Source organism: Danio rerio, chromosome 18, assembly GCF_049306965.1.
Source record: "Danio rerio strain Tuebingen ecotype United States chromosome 18, GRCz12tu, whole genome shotgun sequence".
NCBI classification, from domain to species: domain Eukaryota; kingdom Metazoa; phylum Chordata; class Actinopteri; order Cypriniformes; family Danionidae; genus Danio; species Danio rerio.
Window position 1 is genome coordinate 11,315,370 of NC_133193.1, and position 20,756 is coordinate 11,336,125.

Genomic DNA, 20,756 nt, shown 5'->3' on the forward strand with positions numbered 1-20,756 from the left:
CACATTTATCCACAACCCCTATAGCAATAAGTAAGCATTACAATTTGAACCGATATGATCTGCAGTGTGAGGCCTACTTTTCAGTAGAATGTTTTAGAGTACTTGTAAACTGATGTGTTGATCTGTTTGTGTGCACAGCAGCAATAGCACAGCCCAGTGTTGACTGAAAGGTACATTAGTCTGTTGTCTGTAGCTTCTTGCGTCTCCACCACATCAGCACCACAGCGAATGACTCATTATATGTTTGTGTTCACTGCACATGGTCTTCGTTAGACGCCAGACACACACCAGAGCGGATTAGTCTGTTGTTGTTTTGTTTATTTGTGGGAACAAGGGCTAAACACATAGACCAAACCACATGTGGTAAAATCGCTGTTTGTGTTCTGATCCAGATATTAAGCCTGTTGAAACTTCAACAGATTATGGATTTGATTCATGTGATTCACTTTCACAAAGCAGCATGGGAATCACAGCTGTACCTTTGTGCTGTCATGATGAGCTAACAGATTCCACATGGACAATTTATGAACGTTCCCTTTAATTAAGGACCATTTTTAAAACTCCTCCCTTGAAGACTGAAAGTGACCTTTAGATGTGTGGTTCTGACCACCCCGAACACATCATGGAATTCGCTGCACATTAACTGATGTGGCTGAGAATCAAATTCCGTGTTAAATTCCCAATCTGATCAATGACTTTCTTCATAGCCTATAAACATTGTCTTATGCATACACAGCAAATTCATCAGAGTTAAATTCTCGGTGTTGAAGCATTTCAGAGTAAAGTGTTGACGTTAAAGAGTTAGATTTTGATAAATGAATATAATAAGAGTTAAAATTGATTTTATTCAGTGCGAAATCAAGGAGTTATCTTTTTTACACTTGGTGGTGTTATTTCCAACATCCGGGAATTCATGCAGCTCCAGTCACTGAAAAATTTTCCAGACGCCATTTTCCATCTGAAGTTTAGAACAGCAACTGGTGAGTCAAACTACCTAAATGTTGGTATTTTACTGACTTTCTTTAAGGAAATACAGTTGTAAACATATTGTTAAGTTAATAACTTTAGAATGTAGTGACAATTTTAATCTTCTGCGGTTCATTCATGGTCGTTTGTGTATCTAGCTTAACTGCATTAGTATCGACTTCTTTTCAAGAATGTTTTTATATGTGCTCACGCATACATAGTGCATAAAAACATCAAATGTACATTTTCAACACATTTCTGTCACGCTTAATGCCATTTTGTGCGTTGTTACCCATCTGTAAAATAAAATCGACACTTCTCCTTTAATTCGAAGCAAACTAGCGAGGGAATCCCCGGAGCAGCCTAGCCTACTCTGCCCAGATGCTAACGGCAACACAGGACGGTTTCCATAAGCTCTGGAGAGTTTCTAAAACATATCTGGTGAGTAAATGAACATATGCTTACTTGTAAAAGGCTTCCTGACTAAAACATATGATTGTTTGTTATCCGTGTATGTTAATTTGGTTATTTTAAACACCGCAGCCCTTTTAAACTGGTTCATTCGTGGCCGTCCATATACCGTTAACGTTAGTCCATAGACTCGCGTGATAACGTACGCTTGAATTATATTACGTTAAGTGTTGACAACCATTAAAGTCGGAATGTTAACATTAATGTCTTTAAATGACCGCGTTTGCACTTTCTCAGACATTTGACGTTACAGAAGTCTCCCGGAAGTTGCGGGACTAACGTTAACGTTATCCCGCAAATGCACAGAGACTCCCAGATGCCTAAGTAGATGCCCGCAAATGAATGATAATCTCCCGGAAATCGCGCGTCTCCCGCCCGGTCATTAAACACTTTGCACACCCCTCTCCACCGCATCCCTCCCAGCTCTTCAGGTACGTCGCGCGCAAGTCACCCCCACCGCTCTTTAGGTACGTCGCGCGCAAGTCACCCCACCGCTCTTCAGGTACTCATCTCTCCCGCTACCTCCCGCAAATCAACTCTGTATCCCCCGAAAATTACTTTTCCCAACTCGGGATGTCTGACGTTAGTAAGTTAGGCTATTTCTGTAGTCAGGAACATCTTAGTCAAGCTTTTTCTCCCGCATGATATTGTGCTTAAAACTATAGGCTAAACTTAGCATGTACTGTACACAACATTTCCGTTTTATTAAAGACAATTTAGTGCGTTGTAAACAGCCACCTGTCTGTAAAATTAATCAACTGATTCATATTTGAGCAGCCTAATGATGATACAGGTTTGATTTGTAGATTTATTATCAATAATCAACATCTGAATCAAAAGATATCTGAAAAAGTGTGAGGCATGCTTTGTGATGTTCATCTCTCTTTTTTTATCTGAAGGTTATGCATATGTGTGGATACTAATGTTTTGTTGTTTTTTAACAGCCACAGTTCTCTATACAATAACACAAGACCCTGTGACGGTGGCTGATTAGAGACGGATGGTGTATTTCCAGAGTTGGTGAAATGACCAAGCACACCTTCTTGGTCATATGTGGTGATAATAACGAAGGTATGTTTGATAAAGTTCTGTATTTGTTTCACAATAAGCTGAGAGGGTATTAGAGCATTAGAGAATAACAAATGACATGAAGGTGATAAGTTTTGTATTGTGGGTGAACTGTTACTTAAATAATGTTTTGCTCTTTGCTTTGCACTTTTCCTCTTCTGCTTATCCTAATAGTTAAGATTATATTTGGACCTGAAACATCTGCTAGACTCCAGGAAAGGTGGCGTCAATACTGGTCCTGAAAGGGCCCAACAAGTTGAATCTGGTAAAGAAACACGCACGCACGCACACACACACACACACACACGCACACGCTTACAGAAAACTGTAAGTTTATGGATATTTTTTACACTGTGGCCAATATTTTGGGGAAGTCAGCATCACTAAATGATATAAAAGATTTTAAGCTCCTCTAAATTTTGCTCCAAGTGTTGTGTTAAATTCAAGATTCTGGACAGACAGCTGCCTGTTTTTCCAGTTCTAGTCATAGTGATTAACCTAATTGTTTTTGGAGATCCAACAGTGATGTATGTGTTTTTTTTTCTACTTTTCCATATCCTGTCACCTCAACCAGCTGGGAGAGTCAAGTTGTGGATCATCATGAAGATTTTCAAAAGGTGAGTTTAGATTTCTTGAATATGTTTTATTTACTTTAAATGTTCTTTTAAATATATTATAGAATTTGATTGCAATTTGTTTTCAAACATTTTTCTTAGTCATGCTGGAGTCTTGAAGAGTTCTTAGATGAGCATCACCCTATATCCGTGCATCAGGAACCACCAGACGAGCGATCAGCAGCTACTACATCGTCATGGATAAAAAGGTCATCCTGTGGCTGGGAAGCACTTCATTCACAGGACATGCTTGATGAGATTTCCTAGCTCCAGTTTGTTTTCACACAAGTTTCCAGCATTTATACCTTCATTTAAATTGCTGTGTTTGATATGGAGGAACAAGGAAACACCAGAAGTGAAAGATTTGCACGCCAAGTTGTTTAAAATGTAAGTTTGGACCAAAGGACTAAAACAGCCTTTTTGAGCACTGGTCATACATATTTTGTTGATACTGTCTGTACTAATAAAACATTTAAAGCATATTTGACATTGTTGCATTTTAAAAACTGAATGAATTGTTGAAGTGGTGAATGTTTTCAAATAAAATGTTTTTTCTTTTGTAATTTACAGTCTATTTGAGTTTTTTACCATATTTACACTCAAGAGAGTTGAATAAAATAATATATTACACCAGGCGGTGTTAAATATAGTTACATTTTTTAACTCTGCCCAGAGTTAAAATTAACCCTTACTTCGGTGTCAATGTGCCAACCCTTTTGAAAGTGTTGATTTAACTCTGTTTTGAGTGGACCCCATGAGACACTTTCAAAGTGTTGAAATTAACACCCATAGAGTTGTTTTGGGTCCCCATATTTTGCTGTGTACTTCCTAATTTATCACTAGATCCTCACATATGTGTTGAGTACCATTATTGCGATCTTAGACGCAACTAAGCGGCCTGGCTGACCACAGATCCCGTAACTCTGACTTCAACGCTTCGATTTTTCAGATGTCAGCTTGTGCAATCTGCATCCATCTGCTCTTAGTTATAGTGGTTTGAAGCCTATTTACGCAGACCAAGGGTTCCTGACATTTTGATCCATGTTGCTGCATTGTTTTTGTGTTTTAGAGAGTCACTCGAGTCTTGTCAAAGTAGGAGATGGACAGCACTTTAGAAAGAGAATAGAACTGTAGTGCTGAACTTGATACTATTGATAACTCTTAGATAAGCTTGATAAGTATGTTGGTATTACTGGAACTGCATTGGTTTGGTTTAGGTTTGGTTTAGGTCTCAATGAAAAGACATCAATTTGAGTACGCTGTGAGGTACTGCATGGCTCAGTTCTTGGTCCCTTGCTTTTTCCATTAGAAATGCTACCACTATAGGTGATATCATAAAAAAAAAAAAAAAACACATAGACAAAGAATTGATCGATAAATTTTATATTTTTTTCACTGTTATGCTGACCATGCTAAACTCTATGGCCCAGTTTCACAAACAGGTCTTAGATTAAGCCAGTATAGGCCTTAGTTAATTTAGGCTATTTGAGCCAAATTATAAAAAATAGCCTGAGAAAAAAAAAAATGACTCTAATGTGTTTCAAGACATCTCACTGCAAGTTATTTTGAGTTGAGACACCCCAAACATGTAATTTAATCTTGAATAGCCTCAGGCCCAGATTGAGAATTGACCCTTTGCCAAGCCACACCCAAAAACCGCCACCCACCAATCGTGGCTTAGCAACTGTAGCTATGCGCAAGGCCTCTGTCAAGCTTTCGAGCGAGTGCATATGGATTGTGCAAATCTGATACCCGGTATCCTTAAAGTTTGGATGGGATGATGGAATTTTTTCCCTTTTCAAAACCTGAAACTCTAGAAGAGAAATACCAGCGTGGATCAGGCTGTGTGAGGGGCGCTAAAGGTGAGCTAAGTTGGTTTTGTTTTGATATTCCTGACACATTCAGTGATAGACAGACGGCAATAACTCACACACCTCTTACCCTTAACAGATCTAAACTGTTTCCTAAAAAAAACACAAAGCTGGTTATGTTTCATAGCTGTCTAATTCCTTTTTTTCCGCTCGATATAGTGAGTAATGCTCCATTTAAGCCTTCGCCATAACGTTAGTAACTTGGTCATGCTAATAGTTCATAATGACATGAGTTATTGATCTGGAAAATACGAATCTGTTGCTAACTTTACTGAACTATATATTTCCAACTATTTCAAGCTACGAATATTTGAAATTACAAATCAACAGAACAAAACTGAGAAATGATCACAAACTGAGCATTCGCAATCAATATACTTTACCAGCAGCTGTTTTTCATTAATTTATAAAGAGCACACAAACATACTGACAGTAATAGGTAAATTACTGTACTTTGTTATGGGTCAATGATGCTAATATTCGACAGAAATCCATCAGTTTTCCCTTTCTGGCTGTTCTTTCTATGAATGAACTATGTAAAAGCTCTGTCCATGCGTGTTTTCTCATTGGTTAATAATGCTATATTTCATTGCACAACAATTAATCAGGCTTTTGGCTAAAAATAGAGAAATCACAATTTCATTTGTTATCATTGGATTATATTTTTAATTTCACCTCTCCTGCTAAGCATGAGCTAACCTGTTGAATGGTTAGCATATGAGGCGGCTAGGCTAAGCTAGCTCCAATTTTGATTGATTATTCTCTAATGGGTTTCCCATTATGTGGTGAATATACCCCTGTAATGCATACTGCAGTCCTTTTTTATCTGGCTTTCTCGGATATCTCACCTGTTCGCCAAAAATGACTATATCCCTGAGAATGTCTGATACTGGCGCACACACATTGAAAAAGCTGTGACAGGCACGAAAGCTTGACAGGCGTAGCAACAGTAAGTAAGAAGGGCGGGGCTTAGCGAAGGGTCCATTCAGACGCCCCTGGGCACAATGTCTTGCAGGCCCCCTACCTGGTTGAACCCCTATTGTTAAATTAAAAAATAAGAATTGTATAATATAAAAAAATTTGAATCTTTAATGCATTTCCCACATTTTTAAAGTAAATGATATACAGTACATCTATTTCTAGTCTACAGAGATTTAACACATTTTTAAAGCATTTAAAGCACACTTTGAAAAAATATATATACAACTAGTGAAAATGAATGGATTTTAATATACTTGTTAAGGTTCACTAAAGAAGTACAAAAAATATATTCATTCATTTATTTTATTTTCAGCTTAATCCCTTTATTTATCCGGGGTCGCTACAGTGGAATCTTATCCAGCATGTTTTTACAAAGTGGGTGCCCTTCCAGCCGAAACCCATCCCTGGGGAACACACAAAAAAAGATATTTAAGGGTATTTTTAATGTCTAACTTCTACAAACTTATAATGCATATGATTTGGATATAACACCTCTCCAATCCAGTATTATGAATCTGAATCTTGCATAATACACACACTTAATAATGATTCACACTTGTCTTCCTTGTGATGATGAGTAGGCAAAATCTGATATGTAGTGGGGGGTAAAGAAAAATGAGTTCATCACACGCTGGATTCGAACCGGGTTCATGATTGCGTCAAAACAAGTTGCCATGCAATTTACAAGCTACGCCACTCAGTTTAGTTATATTGTCTCTGTCAATGAAATGGTGATGGGTTGGGAATCACTCAATTAGCTTATTCCAACAAGGTGCGCTATTTGCATTTAGCCTAAATAGACACTCCGAAATCGTCATTGTTTGTGAAACCGGGGGTAAATTTCCCCACCAAAACCAAAAACCTATCACACAAAAAACTAGAATACTGCCTGAACAATCCTCTTTCTGGAAACGTACCCCTATATACATTTCTGCAGAGTGCCACTTCCCAGGAGGTACGAGGTATGTTTTTTTTTTTTTGTTGTTGTTTTTGTTTTCGCATATCCACCAGAGACCACTGTGTACACTTTTTGAGATCTCAAATTTTCTCGCAAATGCCTGCTCATCTAGCATAAATCCACCAACTGAATGACTGACTGAGCGACTGATTGATCGACTGACCCACCCTCCTCCTTCCCGAAACCCAACCGATAGTGTTTTCAAAAGCACCAATTGACCAGTGCCCACCCACTTCCAAAAACCCAAATGACAGTGTTTTCAAAAGCAATCCAGAAAAAGAAAAGCCCCCCTAAATTTATCAATGATTTCAGATTTTACCACATTCTCACAGAAGTAAGCGGTCAGCTGGTAAGCGTGAAAAGGTAAAATTTATACTACCGGCATGCGAAGGCTGCGCCGGACCATTTGCATGTTCACATGCCCCTTGCCCTGGCTGATGGTGACGCACAAGCTCTGTGATTGATCTGCTTGCTAACGCTGATGAGTGTGGGCAGGGGTAGGAGCTGCGCTAACCCATTGGAGTGAGTGTTTACAAGTGTTGCGTTCCCTGAAGGAGCTCCACCTTATGATAAAAGATTTTGCAAGTCCGCCGGTTATATCATGAGATAAATTTAATACTGCATGTGTTCAGAATTTTTGGTAAAATTGTGCTGCAAAATTGACTAGAAAATATGGTTAAAATGCAAAACTAAAGAACTTGATGAACTCAATATTACTTTGCTGCGTGTTTATTTACTTTTAAATATATGGGGTGAAATGTGATCTGGACATGTTGTGAGATTCACCTAGAGGTGTGGAGAGATGAGAAGGCAGGATGTGAATGGCAGTGCTGGAAACAGTGTTAAATACACGCACACACTGACTGATCACTCCCATGGGGCCATCAGGCATGTCGTTTGGTATTTGTAGTTTGTACCTCCATCATCATAGGAAGGAGAAGCAACACGATCACAGTCACTGAGGACACTCTTATAAACACTACTGCTATTAACTAAACTAATACAAACACAACCAGCCAAATTGAGTGAAAAATAGATATCCAAACAAGCCCAAAAAAAAAAAAAAATCTCAGATGCATCCCAAAGCAAAACAGCCTGGAATACCTGTTAGAGTATGAGTGTACTATAAATAAACAGATGGAGTGTGTTTCCATCATCGAACACAATAGAAGAGCTCTCTCGGTTCCAAGAGGAGAGGAGAGAGAGCATCTTGAGTGTAGTGCTGTTTAATAAACAACTCGTGCTTCCAACCTGCTCTCATTCCATCCTAAAAGCATCAAAGATTACGTATATCGTGACATCAGTGTCATAAGCTTCTGATTATAAAGAGATTTGGGCTCAAAAAAGAATATTTGCTCATTTTAAGCTAGTTTCTATCTATCTATCTATCTATCTATCTATCTATCTATCTATCTATCTATCTATCTATCTATCTATCTATCTATCTATCTATCTATCTATCTATCTATCTATCTATCTATCTATCCACATAGCAAAATTTCTTTGGTCCAGATCTGGCCCACACAATAAGCTTTAGCTTGTTCACATGTCGCAGGGAATTACGGTATATGACTGGACCAAGTCTGGCTTCCATATAAGGGCCAAACATAGACCATATCTGGGCCTAGTCTCAGCCACATTAATAACCCATAACCCTGAACTGAGGTAGCTATGGACCGTGGTTGGCCATTGTCATTATTTGGTGTCACGGCTGCAATGCAATTGATAAACCCATGAAGCATTGCACTTTAGGCACGTAATAATGGTAATAATTAGTAATGGTAATAATTTTATATAATTTTATAATTACTAATAATATAATTTGTCAATTAATAATTTGGTTAATGAAGTATATGTAATGTAGTTATGTAGCCTACGTTTTTGTACGACAGCGTGTGTTTGCGAACGCTAAAAAAAGTGATGAATAATGTGTATTCTATCACGAGGGTTGTCGATAACGAAATGTAAAACAAGCTATTACGTCTTACACAAACTAAAACAACGTGAGTGGCCCAGAGTTTATCAATTCACAACTTTCCTCCCAAACACCCTCGGGGATGTTAGTCAGCATCTCACAGCTGTGTTGACATCTCCTCAACACGTCCCAGCCGCTCCAATAAATTAGACAGGCAACAAATATAAACAATTTCACTTTATTTTACTTCCCGGATCGGTTCAACAGCCTCGGTGTCTATCAGGAAATGCGATAATATGCGATAATGTCCCATGTGGTGGAATGGACCGCGGCGGGGCGACTTTAAATGTGCTGAGGGAAAGGGGAGGGAGCGCGCAGTAGATTCTCTCAGCGCGCGCTCATCTTCAGTCAGTCCGTCGCGCGCCTGCTCACTGTCCACAAGAGCCACTGCAGGGAGACTACAGATACTTGTTTTAAGGAAGAAACGCCAAGATTCCTGACATATCTTTTGTATTTTTGTTTTTGGGTCACATTAAACTCTTTAAAGCGACATGTGGATTTACAAAATTTTGCTCTGTGTGGCCGTTTTGGTTTACTCAGGTAAGTTTGATTTTCGTCTTTCAGTGAAAGCTTGTTAACATGTGCCATTATTTACTATAGCAACTATCATATTTTAAAGTATAATAACAGTAACTTTAGGGATGAGACTATGCTTATTGTGGTAATTGTTACAAGTGTTCACCAATATCTCCTCCCAAGCTTATTTAGGAAACTATTTACATGGGTTTTGCATGGGTCATTCCTAATACCTACTAAGATTTTAACATTTATTTCTTTATTTCATGAAAGAAACATCTTCCAGTCTTCATACTTGTAGATTCAGGTGTAGTTGGATTTACATAAATACATATTTTAAGCAAGTTAAAAGTTGAAACAAAGAAGCCTATTGGACCTCTGATATAAACGTGTTTAATTATTGCATGAATTTACACCACAAACTTTTGTTTATTGTTAACAAATTGGTCTAGAATACTGAAACAATGTAATAAATTCACTTTTATTATTTTTTTAATAATGATACATACAAATTATTTACATGTGTATATTTCAATTGTGGATTCGATGATTACATTTACCATATTTTATATATTAATGTTCATGCAAATATATAAATGTATTCTGCATTATCAATGGGTATATGCACGTCATCATAACATCAGTGTTGAACATTATTTTTAATGTGTTAGGACACATTTTAGGCCTTATGGTGTAACAAAACACATTAGGCACAAAATCTGTCTCTGGGATGTGCTTACTATTTTGTACCACTTAGGTACTAATAAGGTACCAGTATGCCCCCTTTAGGAGTAAATTAGGTACAAAGGTGTACCTTTTGGAATGAGACCATTTTTCAAGGAGAGTATTGAAAAAATGCTTTTGTCTTCATAATATTTAGTGAAAATTGTATAATTGGCTTCTTTGGAATGGCATTGCTTCTCTGATTATGTCATTTTGACTGTGTGGGCTCATCATTTAAGAAGGGGGTGTGCTGAGATCAAGCCCCACCCTCATTTTTTCCCATTCTGTATCACTTTTCATTTGGAGAAAAAAATAATAATAAAATCACAATATTGGTATAACTTCTTTGCAACTCATTGAGATTGATTGATGTGATAATCTTGTATTAATTTTAGCATGGCCAATTTTTATTTATTTTTTTACTCCACAAGTAGGTCTGCACGGTCTTGAAAAAATCTAACATTGCAATATTTTGTTATTCTGCAAAATATATTGCAATATAAAAACATTTCACCCTATGACTTGAATATATGTATTCGAAAATAATTTTCTATTTTCGATGGATTGGGATTATTCTATTGAGAATAGAATTGCATCTGAATAAAATATAATAAACCATCTACAAGCATATATCACTACAATTTAAAAAAATATAACAACGTGATCGTTTTCAGAGTCTAGCATTATTCAGGCAATTGTTTAATAAAAATAAAAACTGTCCAACACTAAAATTGATCATTATTAAAGTTATAAATGATACAATTTCTTATCCCTGAATGCTTTTAAAATCATTATAGTCACAGGCTTCTAAAACACGACAAAATTTATAATAATATATAAACTCAACATTGCATATCCTGCGATGTTACTATTGTGAATGATCACATTGCGATGTCAATGCTGAAACGATATATATTGTGCAGCCCTATCAACAAGTAAAAATAGTTTCAATCTGTAACAATTAGGTGATGCCAAAAACTATACATCTGAGTTTAGCTGGACTGTATATCAGCACCATTGGAATGCCAATTACCCATTAAAATTTGTTGACCAGTTCTAAATAAGAGTATGCTGCATAAATTTGACCTTTTTATTAGAATATTATATATATATATATATATATATATATATATATATATATATATATATATATATATATATATATATATATATATATATATTTATATATAGTTGAAGTCAGAATTATTAGCCCCCCTGAATTATTAGCGCCCCTGTTTTTTCACCAATTTCTGTTTAACGGAGGGAAGATTGTTTCAGCACATTTCTAAGCATAATAGTTTAAATCTTATTTCTAATAACGGATTTATTTTATCTTTGACATGAAGACAGTGAATAATATTTTACTTGATATTTTTCAAGACCATTCTATACAGCCTGAAGTGACATTTAAAGGCTTAACTAGGTAAATAAGGTGAACTAGGCAGGTTAGAGTAATTAGGCAAGTTATTGTAAAATGATGGTTTGTTCTTTAGATTATTGAAAAAAATATAAGCTTAAATTTTGTCCCAAAAATAGTTTTTAAAAAATTAAAAACTGCTTTTAATCTAGCCGAAATAAAACAAATAAGACTTTCTCCAGAAGAAAAAAATATTATCAGACATACTGTGAAAATTTCCTTGCTCTATTAAACATCATTTGGGAAATATAAAAAAAAAATAAAAAATCAAAAGTCGGCTAATAATTCTGACTTCAACTATATATATATATATTTATTTATATATTGTAATCTATCGTGACCATAGAAATGCTTGCATTCCAGTTCATGATTTGCATTTGCATGTATCAGAAGCATTACAGTTTCCAAACATTGTATCAAGTTTCACTACGGAAAACTTCACAGATGTTGACATTCATGGCGAGTGGGCCGCTTCTTCGCAAAACATCTGGATAAATGAGTCACCGACAGTGCGCATGATGCTGGAGGGAGAGATGAAGTGTTAGAGTGTGGCACTATGATTCTCTTCTTCTGAAAAATCTAACTGCTTTAGTGTGCAAACAGCCATTTAATTACTCTGAGTTTAGTCATTTGTTTTTTAATCTGTAGTATTTCTGTTACAGTACATTGAAAATTCAACATGGTCCGTTGGTTGCTTAAGATCAGAGGCATTAGTTTTTATTGATTGTATAGCTGTATGTTTGCCTGGATGTTCAAATACCTTGTATGCAGTAGGATATAGATCTACATTATAGGAGCTGTAATGTTTACTACTATTAGGATACTATCATTGTTGTTTTATTGAGAGGTGACTCTGACTGCTGTGCGCTGAGAAGCTAGCCATCTCATTGCTTGTTGTTCTGTACTTTTTAATGATATTCAAGAGCTGGAATCTTTTCAAAGAGCATGACTTGGCGTTGGGTCAGTTTTAGAGCTTAGATCTTAGGGTGTAGTGTTCCTTGCTTGTCTGCTATCAGCATTTAGAGCTTATTTCAAATCCAAAAAGCATGTCTGGTCTTACAGTGCGGTTAGTGAATGTGCTGCTTACTAACCATGTGCTTGACAGACAACTTTTTTTTTTTTTTCGTGATAGAAGCCGGTGGTTTCAGAAGGTTTGGATCAGAGCCAGTTTACTTTGGCCTTCACAATCCTTTCCGGCACTTCACCAAAATCAGGCTGTGATTGATGGATTTGCATCCTGTTACATTTTAGCTCTATTAAAATGCTCATTTGTTGCTCCACTGCTTTTAATTACAAATGACACTTTAATATTTGCTGTTATAACCAAGTAAGAGTATGATCAAGGTAGGGCTGCAAGGCGATATGACAAAAATCTGAAATCATAAAGTATCATAAGTTATCTTCTGTCCTGATAATGATATATATCACAATTTAGTACATTTTCTGTAAATGTAATCAATTAGTAGTTTATATAAGTCGACCACATGCAAATTACTATATATTTTAAATATTTTTTTACATTTTAAAGTACTTGAAAATCTACTCGTTCACATATGATCATATTTCTTACCTTTTATTTAGAACTTCAGAGCAAATGTTTATTCAAGAATGTAGAAATATCAAACACATTTTAATTAAATATAAAAAACTTTTCAAAAATTTGATTACAGGATTAATATAGCTAAATAAAATGGATTGTCTCACTATGGAACTTTATCACTATGCTGTTATTCATGTTTATGTCTGCATCTCTGTAATGGAATGTGATATTGCGCCCATATAAATTATGAAAAATTATTACAGTAAACAATAAATTTTGCTACATCACGATATAAACAACAGAACATAATATGAAACAATTTACTTTTTATATTGTCCATATGATATGTATTGTCATATTGCCAACACAGGCTCATTGTGAAAACGTACCCCTGTAAACATTTTTGGAGAGCCCAAATTATGTATACAGATCTGCAATTCATCTTTAAAACGAATGCTACGGTGCGATATGATGCCACGACAGCTTCTGTTTCTTTTGGCGCCACTAGCTGACCGCCTACCTCTGTGTGGACGGCTCTTCCGCTGTTACCGGTTTGCCCAGTAGCTCGCCCTGTATGTTGGGAGACTTGAGTCACAGAGAGGAGTTGACCACGAAGAACAGTTCCAGAAAGCAGGTAAAACGAAAGGCAAAAAATAAAATAACAAGTAGAGAATGTGCTAAGATTTGAAAACATGGTAAAAATAAGGCGGCTGCCAGGGCTTTTCTTTTTCTACATTGCTTTTGAAAACCGGTGGAAGTCGGTAGGCGGGTTATTCGGGGCTTTTGAAAACACTGTTGGTTAGGTTTTGTGGAGCAATCTGTCGGTCGGTCATTCAGTCAACAGTGGCCTCTGATGTATTTACGTGAGCAGGTACGTTAGCAGGTACTAATGGCACTCATGAGAGAAATTTGAGATCTAAAAAAACATACACAGCAGCCTCTCGTAGATCCGCGAAAAGAAAAACTGCAAAATAGCGTACCTCCTATGATGTATTTTGCCTTGTCCAGAAATATATGTAGGGGTACGTATCAAAAATGAGCCTGGGTTGCATATTGCACAGCCATGATGTAAGGTGCCCGACTAGGATTCAACTTGTCAATTTACTTAATAGTTAATTAGTAGGTATTTGAGAAGCTAAGATCGAAAGTATATGTTGAGGATATGTTCTAAAGGATTTTTCACCATAAAAGTCATCATTCACTTTTTCCATTGTGGTTCCAAAGCTATGCAAGTTTCTTTTCTTTTTGCTAAAGACAAAAGAAGATATTTTGAAGAATGCTGGCAATCAGTGACAGCTGATGTCATTCATTGAATTCCATAGTAAGAAAGAAATATCTTCTTTTGTGTTCACCAGAAGAAAGAAACTCAATCAGGTATGGAACAACCTGGGAGTGAGTAAATGGTAGGCAAATTTTTATTTTTGGGTCAACTAAAGGCCAAACCTTTGCTTTTTTGTCAGCTTACATCTGCAGACAAATAAACAGCCTTTCAAATAACCCTAATTTGACTCATATGTGTATACAGATGGTCAATTCATGCACTTTACGACAACGTTCAAGGTCTCTCCTGACCTACAAGAGCACTGTAAAAAAATTCTTCCAACCTTAACTTTTTTAGTTGAATCAAATGAACTTTTCTAGTCATCTCAACTTAAATCAGTCAGACTGATTGATGATAGTATGTTAAGCTTTGTATAGCTATATAGTTGAAACCTGATTCACTTATTAAATTAAGTTGAAGTAACACAAGCATTTGTAGTTGTTTTTTTTTTCTTTTCTTTTTTCTTTTCTTTTTAGTGAGTCAATTGACATGCTTAGCCCGCATTAGTTTTTTTTCTGGGTACTCTCTAACATTCATTATTTCTTTAGCTTGCACACATTCCAGTGCATTCAATTTAAGCAGTTTTCTGTTTCAGCATTTACACTGCAATCCAATCGAATAGATTTTTTTAACTAATTCTGGGAGTGGTTGAAAGTGGACAAGTCCAAAACAGTTTAGACCCCATTTATATCTGCATTTAGTGTCACATGACAGGAGCATTTAGTGTAAATGTGGCCAATAGCTTTAACAAGCTAACAGTTTTTTTGCCAAAGTTCATTTAAGGCAAGTTTTTTAACTCAGTGGCCATCTTTGAAACGCTTCTCGGGCAGTATGCTCAGGCATTATGTTTGAATGGGAAAACATCAAATTCTCCAGATTGCTTGTACATAAATTGTATATTAGGAATCACCAATAAAATTAAACAACAACTATCTCTTTAGTTTAATTTCTAAAAGTTGGAATCACACAAAATCTACAGAAACTTGCCTCTGGTCCAAGGCCCTTTTCCCAGAGAATTGTCAGTCTATAGCAATCGATGAGTGATTGATGTTACACTTTCCCCTATTTAAAACTACAATAGTGACATGACTTGTGTATTCTATAGTCCTTGAATCAGCCTGATAGTACAGTACTGACTAAAGTTTACTTTAGTTAGCATCATGGGGACGATAAACCAAAAAAACTCAGTGGGATTCTGTGAAGTTCACTTTAAGTTAAAACTGACGTCATTTACTTGCCCTAAAGTATTTCACAATCTCTGTGACATATTTTGTTGTGAAACACAAAAGAGTATTTTTGGGAAAAAAAAAATTCCACACTTGACAAAATTTGATAGAACTACAATTTCATAACATTTTATTTTCATGGTCCTTTTTTAGGTATTATATTGACTTTAATTAGTAAGTAACTGCAACTAAATGCTAACAAGCATTTATTAGATCAGTATTAGAGCGTTTGCTTAAAAACACTTTGTTTTGATTTTCCTCCAACAGTCTATAAGTAACTTTTCAAGAACTTCCATATAATCTACAACCTCTAAACAAGGGATGCTCTAAGTAGGATCTGCAGGCCAGAGCCCATTGTAACCTTTGATTTGCCCCACCATACCATCTGAGAAGAGAGTTAGAATGAAATGTCTTTACCAGAGAGATCATCATTTGTATTTTAACATAAAATTATTTTGTTTATTTGTTTTATTGCTGACCTAAAAAAAAAAAAAAGCAAACTGAAATGAAATGTTTTCAAGTAAGTGAAGTTTATTTATAAACTAATTTCGAGAGGAAACCGTGCTTATGATTGATAGCAGCTGGTCATCATTAGCTAAGGCACGATTCAGCAATTGGACAATTCCTAAATCACTATAAATAACAAGAGTATCTTAACTTCCACCCCGACTCCTCCCCTTTCCTTGTCAGGGCAGCACGGTTAGCATCATTGCCTCACAGCAAGAATGTCACTGGCTCAGATCTTACCTAGCCAAGTCGGCATTTCTATGTAGAGTTTGCATGCTCTCCCCTTGTTTGTGTGGGTTTTCCCTGGGCTCTCCGGTTTCCTCCCACAGACCAAAAACATGTAACATAAGTAAATTGACAAAACTAAATCGACGTCATAGACAAGCATTAATCAAGACAAAGATTAGTGTAATTCTGTCATAAATTAGATTGTTTTTGTTTTTAGTGTCATAAGTTTATAATATATGACGTGGTGGTGCAGTGGGTAGCACGATCACCTCACAGCAAGAAGGTCGCTGGTTCGAGCCTTGGCTGGGTCAGTTGGCCGTGTTTGCGTAGGTTTCTTTCGAGTGCTTTGGTTTCCCCCACAAGTCTAAAGAAATGCGCTATAGGTATTTGAGTATGCTAAAATTGACCCTAGTGTATGTGTTTGAATGTTTCCCAGTGATGGGTTGCAGCTGGAAGGGCGTCCGCTGCATAAAACATATGCTGAATAAGTTGGAGGTTCATTCCGCTTTTTATTAATAAAGGGACTAAGTTGAAAAGAAAGTGAATTAATGAATAAGTTTATTATAAAATTTTAGGTAATTACTGTATTATTTAATATAACGCAATGCTTTCAAGTAATTTTAAAATATTATTAATTCAATTAGGAAATAACTCATGGCAACTATATTTACCTTCAGCCCACTAGCCTCGATTAAGTTTGTTTTTTGTCTCTTTGTACAGAGCCTCTTTGAACAGTCTGATAATAGTTTGTTTGATAAGAGTTACTTGGCAAGTATTTGTGAACAACCAACAATTATAAATAATATTTAAAAAAAAGGTTAGTCCCATTTTATATTAGGTGGCAATAACTAATATGTACTTACACTCTGAAATTAATCATTTGTTACAATGTGCGTTTTGTGTAAATACATGTTGTTACATTGTACTTATGATCGATTAAATACCTGCATGCAATTACATCTGTAAGAATTAATGTAATTACATTTATAATTACACTGTTAACCATTCCTTACACCTTAATCCACCCTTAAAGGGCATCTAGGTTACCCCTTTTTCCAGATTTATTATAAGTATTTTGTGTCCCCAGAATGTGTCTGTAAAGTTTTAGCTCAAAACACCCACTAGATCATTTATTATACCTTTCAGAAGTTTCTATTTTATAGCTCTAAACAGCTTGTTGCTCCCCGCCCACCATTCCCACGTGCCTGTCAGCGTGCCTCAATCTCCGCCCTTGGTTGCCTCAGACAAGACAGACATGAAGGAAGCATGCAGATATCACATAACGAAATACTACAGTAAGAACTTTTCCAATGAGTATTTGATGCATTTGTTGTGGAGTTGCAACGATGAGTCACACACGCTATTACGGAGACATGTTAATACGTAGCTGTCGGGTAAACCGCATTGCTACGTCAAGTTACGGTCAGTCTTAAAACCGATCCAATTAGTCCACCATTTTTATGTTTTTAAATTGATAAATAAAGGACTGGGTGTGTTTCTATCACCGCAATTTTGCAGTATATACACTATACCTACACATATGTATGTCCAAACAGCTTGAAAAATAGATTTTTCACCATAGGTGCCCTTTAAACCTAGCTGTACCCCCAAAAAAGTCCCTAGCCCAACAAATATCCCACCTCAAGAGCACTACAAGTTTTCTGCAATACATTATGTAATTTAATGTGTGTATTTATTAAAGCGCTTCACAATAATGCTGGGGGGGGGTCTCTTCACTCCACCACCAATGTGCAGCATCCACTTGGATCCGTTTGGCAGCCACAGGACAACGGCGCCAATGTGCTCACCACACACCAGCTATAGAGGGGGTAGAGAGACAGTGATAGAGCCAATTTGATGGAAGGGGATAATTGGGAAGCCATGATGGGTAAGGGCCGATGGAGGGAGTTTGGCCAGGACACATTAAGTAAACTGAACTGTATTTATATTTTGATGCAAGTATATACAGTAGTAGTTAATTCCACCTAATATAAAGTGGATCTTTATTTTTTATTTTTTTGTAAAATGCTCTCTGATAACCTTCTGGAAATCATTTAACAATAAAATGTTCAAAATATCTGCGACACAATGTTAGGTAAATAATAAGATTTATGTATTGGTTTAATTAGGGACTTATTGACTAGTTCAGACTTCCATCTGTCTAGTCGGTTATGAAAAAGCGTAATTTCCACATCCTTATTTTGATCCAAGCAGGTTGTTGAAATGCAGTTTCATCATTTTAGTTCCCTTTTTTATGTGCTCCATATTTCATATTCTCTTTCTTGGCCACCCAAGCTCTGTCCTATAAGCCTTCTCATGAGCCGAACCGATTAAGACAAAGGAAATCACGTGCCATCTGTCATGCAACATATTTTTGGTGTTTTTTCTCATGCATGTGTGTTCTGTGTGTCAGAAACGAAGAGACATGCTCTGCAAGACTACCAGAAGACTGATGCCGTGCGCTTGGTTACTCCACCTGATGCATCCTACATGACCAAAGGCCGCAAGATGAGCATAGGAAAGTGTGCACGACGCTGTAGCCGCAACAGGAAGCTCCAGTTCACCTGCAGGTACAAAGGGCTTCAAAGTTTAATGCACAGAGATGCTCCACCTTACACAGAATTATAAACAGACACAGCCAGAGTGTTAAATAAAAACAGCACACACACTCCCAATTTGCTCTTTCCAAGTATGCTGATTTGAAATGGCATTAGATTGGCAAATTGTGTACAACGCAGTGTGAGAGGAAGCAGATGGAATCTGTTTCACCAGTGAAAATCGAACATCAGCAGTCCAAGTGTTTCCTATTTTGATGTTTCAGGTCGATGACCTTTGGGTACTTCTGCATGGAAATCAAATGCAGCTCTTAGTACATAGAAACTGCGCAAAGTTGCATGACATCTAACCTTTAGCTTCTTGCAGCGCTTTCATTTTCTTGGAGGCATCAGCTGACTTCAAAATGCAGAATTCAGACAACAATAGCTGCATGTGAAGAATTCAGATACAAACGCCTCTAAATGCCATCTGAAATATTCTTCTGAAATAAGCATTTTTATCAGGCCTGTGTGTGCAAGTTCAATTATTTCACTGTTATGCAAAAAAAAAGAGTTGTTTTCATTGTCTTGAAAGTTATATGTTATATGGGGTTTATATGTTATAAATAACTCAACATTAACAATAGTGATTAGAGGTTTATCTATCTAGAAACAAGCCTTGGACATGCTAACAATGTTAAAATGTGGAAAAAATGCTAGCAATTTGATAAAATTTGTTAAAAGCATGATTTTTAACAACCCAGGCTGATTCTGAAAACGTAGACCTGTAGACGTTTCTGGAGGCCACAAAATATGTCCCAGGAGGTCAGCCTGATCTCACGATAAAACGTAAATATTTTACGTTTTGCCAGTTTAGTGGCTAATTCGTACAAATTCGAGTTCATTCGTACGAAATGGTACGATTTTAAAAAGGAGGCGTGGCACCTGACCCCACCCCTAACCCCAACCGTCATTGGGGGATAAGCAAATCATACTAAATTGTACGAATTAGATCGTATGAATTCATACGAATTAGCCACTAAATGAAAAAGTTACGAATTGCCGTGAGATTGTGTTGGGGAGGTACGTATTTTTGCAGTTTTTCTTTTCGGGATTCCACGAGAGGCAGACTCTTTTTCGCATCTCAAATGTCTTTCACGAGTGCCGTTCGCGCCCATGTTGTTCTTGAATAAACCCGCCAGATTGACCCGCCCACCCACTTACTTCCCTAATACCAACCATCGATTTACAAAAGCCGTCCAGAAAAAGAAATGCCCTCGTCTGATTTTTCCACGTTTTCGGATTTTACCACATTCTTACCCTGTTGTTCACCTGTTGGTTTTATTTTTTGGATTCTGTTTTTGTCTTACCTGTTTTCTGGAACCGCTCTTCCCTAGACTCCAACCCGGTCGTCATGGTCAACTTTCTCTCTGCATCTCAAGTCTGCCGACATACACGTCAAGCTAACTGGACAAACTGGTTGGTTAAATAAATGAAATGCAGCCATTCTTACCTCCGGCTACATAATTCGCGGCCTCCAGAAACGTCCACGAGACTACGTTTTCAGAATGAGCCTGTATTGTTTTTAAACATGTTATCAACATAATGTTTGCTGAAATTGAAGCAAACATGTGCTAGCTACATATTTATAGCTACACAGCTTCAATATAAACAATCATCAAACATTTATAAACTGAAACGTGAAGGTTTTAAAATCAATATTTCTGGTCAGGCTATTTCTCAAACAAAGGCCCAATCCCAATTCTACCCCTTAGCCCTTCCCCTTTCCCCTACCCCTCGTTTTTCACATTCACAAGAAGAGGTAGGGGTGTCCCAATTC

General features: G+C 36.7%; 1 protein-coding gene and 1 long non-coding RNA gene across 4 annotated transcripts in view; both read left to right on the forward strand.

The window, feature by feature from the left end:
* The first annotated feature begins 942 nt into the window (after positions 1-942).
* On the forward strand, positions 943-4,447 carry LOC137488254 (uncharacterized). 2 transcript variants are annotated; one of them, XR_012393963.1, is made up of 6 exons: positions 943-980; positions 1,301-1,407; positions 2,382-2,508; positions 2,680-2,770; positions 3,080-3,122; positions 3,222-4,447. It is a non-coding gene; the product is annotated as an uncharacterized lncRNA (long non-coding RNA). The 2 variants fall into 2 exon arrangements; XR_011007218.2 differs by lacking the exon at positions 943-980 and having other exon boundaries at positions 1,337-1,407; positions 2,685-2,770.
* A 4,807-nt stretch (positions 4,448-9,254) lies between these two features.
* Positions 9,255-20,756, forward strand: part of hgfb (hepatocyte growth factor b) — a 69,108-nt gene continuing 57,606 nt past the window's right edge. For both annotated transcript variants that reach the window (XR_012393964.1, XM_073929829.1), the window contains exons 1-2: positions 9,255-9,444; positions 18,796-18,952. Coding sequence is in view for 1 of the 2 variants with exons in the window: in XM_073929829.1 (XP_073785930.1) it covers positions 9,396-9,444; positions 18,796-18,952 (206 nt within the window). In the remaining variant the exon portion in view is untranslated. The remainder of the gene's footprint in view (positions 9,445-18,795; positions 18,953-20,756) is intronic.